The following is a 3,589-nucleotide window of genomic DNA, read 5'->3' on the forward strand; positions in this document are numbered from 1 at the left end:
GCATAAGAATGATACAATGCACTTTGGGGACTTTGGGGAGAGGGTGGGAGGAGAGTGAGGGATGAAAGACTACACATGGGGTACAATTTACACTGCTTGGGTAAAGGGTGCACCAAAACCTCAGAAATCACAACTAAATAACGTATATGTGTAACCAAACATCACCTTTTCCCCAAAAAACTACTGAAATAATTCTTAAAAATAAATAAAGCGAAAGGAGAGAAATGACAGTGTTCAGAGATAGACAATCTATTCATGGATGTAGAAAGGGTGGAAATTATGGGAAATCCACATAAAATCAACATTGCCTGTGCTAAAACAAAACCTGATGACTCTCCATTTTCTTAAAAGCAAAATTCCAAAAAGTGACATTAACATCCATCCTGGAAGAATGAAGCACACATCAGCTTTACTGATATAAGTAAATGATTTGTTTTTCCTGGAAAGAGTATCCAAGTGTATTGTGTTCATTTTCACACTGATCAGAGAGAGCACCCTTCTGTCAACAGGCATCTGCAGTTTTCAGGACCTGGCAGAAGTTCTATCTTCCACCTTTAAAAGTCAGGCACAAAAGTAGAGGCAGCTGCTAGGCCCCTCTTCCCAGAGCCAAGTGACTGGGACCATCAGGGGGAAGGACGGAGGCTTGAGCTTCCCTGGTCCCCCAGATCCTCTGGGTGCTGCCCTCCCCCGCTGCAGCTGCGCCCTTAACGTCCCCGATTCCGCGAGGCGTTGCCAGAGGGTACCCAGCGCGCGATGCTTTGCGCGCTTTCTGGAGTCCTGAGGCCAACGGTCACCAAGCTCAGCACACTTGGCCCCGGCCGCAGACTTCGGAAACTTCTGGAAGCCGAATTTCTAACGGAAGGTCCCGTCGATTGCACTGCTGTCATGGGCAACTACCTGAGCTGGTTCCTGGGCTGGCCCCGGGCCAGGGTGCTGCCCCGAGCCCAGAAGCACCGATCCCTGCCGTCCAGGCCTGTCCTCCGCTCCCAGGTCCAGGACCGCTGCAAAGTCGTCTACGTCCATGGGAAGCGCTGGGTCGCCACCCGGCCCCTCCCCACCGCTCCTCCCGATTGGGACTACGCCCGCATCCGGAGAGAGCTGATCCCGGAGGCCTGGAGGCGCTTTCCCAACAGGCCACCGCTCCTAAGCCTCACTGGGCCAGACTTTCCCGAGGCTCACCTGGCCTACATGAAGCGGAGGCTTTGGAAGGCCCGGCACCCCCGGCCCGTCCGCAGCCTTGTGACCGTGAAAATCGCCCCGCCGGAGCACAAAGGGGAGCGTGTACAAGCGTCACCTCCTCCCGAGGCCCCAGATCCCTGTGCCAGGGAGACCGTGCTGAAGGCCCTCAGCCAGTGCAGCAAGGGAAAAAGGAAATTCGACGAGACACTCTGGTTTGAGGTCTCAGACACCAAGCGTAGCAAGCAGAGCCCATCACCAAGGCTATCTGCCTTCAAGCCCATCAGGAGACATGGAGAGGTCCCCGCCTTTGTGCCCCGGCCTGGGCCGCTCAGAAGCCTGCACTCTCCAGCAGCAGTGTCTTCGAGGAGAAGCAGCCTTCCCTCAGCCCGCCGCCTGCCCTACTGCAGGAAGTACGCCGGCCACAGACCAGCTGAAGAGCCACCGCCGGAGCTCTAGGAGTAGGTGCAGCAATGCCTCGGTGTCTTGGGTCTTCCTACACTCCAAGGAGCTGCCCCGGGGAGACCATGCACCTCTGAGCACACCCAGCCTGCAGCCCAGCTCAGAGTCAGGGCCCTGTCACCTTCTCCTGAGCCTCCAGACTGCTTCATCCTATTGACCCTTGTTTTACCCCCACAGGAGCCACTGACCCCACCAGGGCACTTCCACTGCCTCAGCTGACCGCTCTGCCAGCCCCAGCCCCGCCCCTCCTCAGCCTGCGGAGCCCACACTGAAGAGACCTTGTTGCCCTCAAAACCCTTACCTTTCCCTTGCCCACCCACTTCTGCCTTCTTCCCAGAAACAGGAGGCAGGCATAGCCTCCATTTTCACAGTTTGCATAAATATTTGTTCTTCTTTTAAATAATAGTAAATGTCTTTATTATTTTAAAAAATAGAAATGAGTTGCATATCCTTAAGCAAGAAAAGAAAATTCAAGGCACACCTCACACTATATTCAAAACTAACACAAGTAGATCATAGACTTAAATGTAAAACCAATGAATTTATATCTTTTAGAATAAAATAAAGGAAAATTTTTTTGACTTCGTGTTATGCAAATTTTTTTAGATAATACCAAAAACAGAGTCTATAAAAGAAAAAATATATGAATTGGACATGGTTAAAATTAAGAACATAACCTCTTCAAAATGTACTGTTAGGAGAATGTGAAACAAGCCTTAGACTGTGGGGAAAATTGCATATCATTTAGCTCATAAAAGAATTGTGGAAAGAAAAGGTAGAGTGGCTGGCAAGATGGCTGAATAAGAACAGCTCTGGTCTGCAGCTCCCAGTGAGATCAACACAGAAGGCAGGTGATTTGTGCATTTCCAACATAGGTACCCAGCTCATCTCATTGGGACTGGTTAGGTAGTGGGTGCAGCCCATGGAGGGCGAGATGAAGCAGGGTGGGGCGTCACCTCACCTGGGAAGTGCAGGGGTCAGGGAACTCCCTCCCGTAGCCAAGGGAAGCCCTGAGGGACTGTGCCATGGGGGACAATGTGTTCTGGCCCAGATACTACACTTTTCCCAACCCACAGACCAGGAGATTACCTCAGGAGCCTACACCACCAGGGCCCTGGGTTTCAAGGACAAAACTGGGCGGCTATTTGGGCAGACACTGGAGAAGTTTTTTTTTCATACCCCAGTGGCACCAAGAACACCAGTGAGACAGAACTGTTCACTCCCCTGGAAAGGGGGCTGAAGCCAGGGAGTCAATCGGTCTAGCTCAGCAGATCCCACCCCCATGGAGCCCAGCAAGCTAAGATCCACTGGCTGGAAATTCTCACCACCAGCACAGCACTCTGAAGTTGACCTGGGATGCTCCAGCTTGGTCCAGAGAGAGGCGTCGGCCATTACTGAGGCTTGAGTAGGCAGTTTTCCCCTCACAGCGTAAACAAAGCAGCCAGGAAGTACCAACTGGATGGAGCACACCACAGCTCAGCAAAGCTGCTGTAGCCAGACTGCCTGTCTAGATCCCTCCTCTTTGGCCAGGGCATCTCTGAAAGAAAGGCAGCAGCCCCAGTTAGGGGCCTATAGACAAAACTTCCATCTTCCTGGGACAGGAAGGGGCGGCTGTGGGTGCAGCTTCTGCAGAATTAAACGTTACTGTCTGGCAGCTCTGAAGAGAGCAGCGGATCTTCCAGCACAGTACTCGAGCTCTGCTAAGGGACAGACTGCTCCTCAAGTGGGTCCCTGACCCCTGTGCCTCCTGAGTGGGAGACACCTCCCAGCAGGGGCGGACAGACACCTCATACAGGAGAGCTCAGGCCAGCATCTGGCAGGTGCCCCCTGGGACAAAGCTTCCAGAGGAAGGAACAGGCAACAATCTTTGCTGTTCTGCAGCCTCTGCTGGTGATATCCAGGAGAATGGGGTCTGGAGTAGAGTTCCAGCAAACTCCAGCAGACCTGCAGC

General features: G+C 52.7%; 1 protein-coding gene across 1 annotated transcript; it reads left to right on the plus strand.

Annotated features, from left to right (window-relative positions):
* Positions 1-753: 753 nt before the first annotated feature.
* LOC108512903 (POM121-like protein 2) lies at positions 754-2,202 on the plus strand. Its single transcript, XM_017848462.1, has 2 exons — positions 754-1,637; positions 1,816-2,202. The coding sequence occupies exon 1, from the start codon at positions 754-756 to the stop codon at positions 1,633-1,635; it is 882 nt and encodes a 293-aa protein (XP_017703951.1). The 3' UTR covers positions 1,636-1,637; positions 1,816-2,202.
* Positions 2,203-3,589: the final 1,387 nt, after the last annotated feature.

The sequence above is a fragment of the Rhinopithecus bieti genome, unplaced genomic scaffold, assembly GCF_001698545.2.
Source record: "Rhinopithecus bieti isolate Rb0 unplaced genomic scaffold, ASM169854v2 scaffold_28547, whole genome shotgun sequence".
NCBI classification, from domain to species: domain Eukaryota; kingdom Metazoa; phylum Chordata; class Mammalia; order Primates; family Cercopithecidae; genus Rhinopithecus; species Rhinopithecus bieti.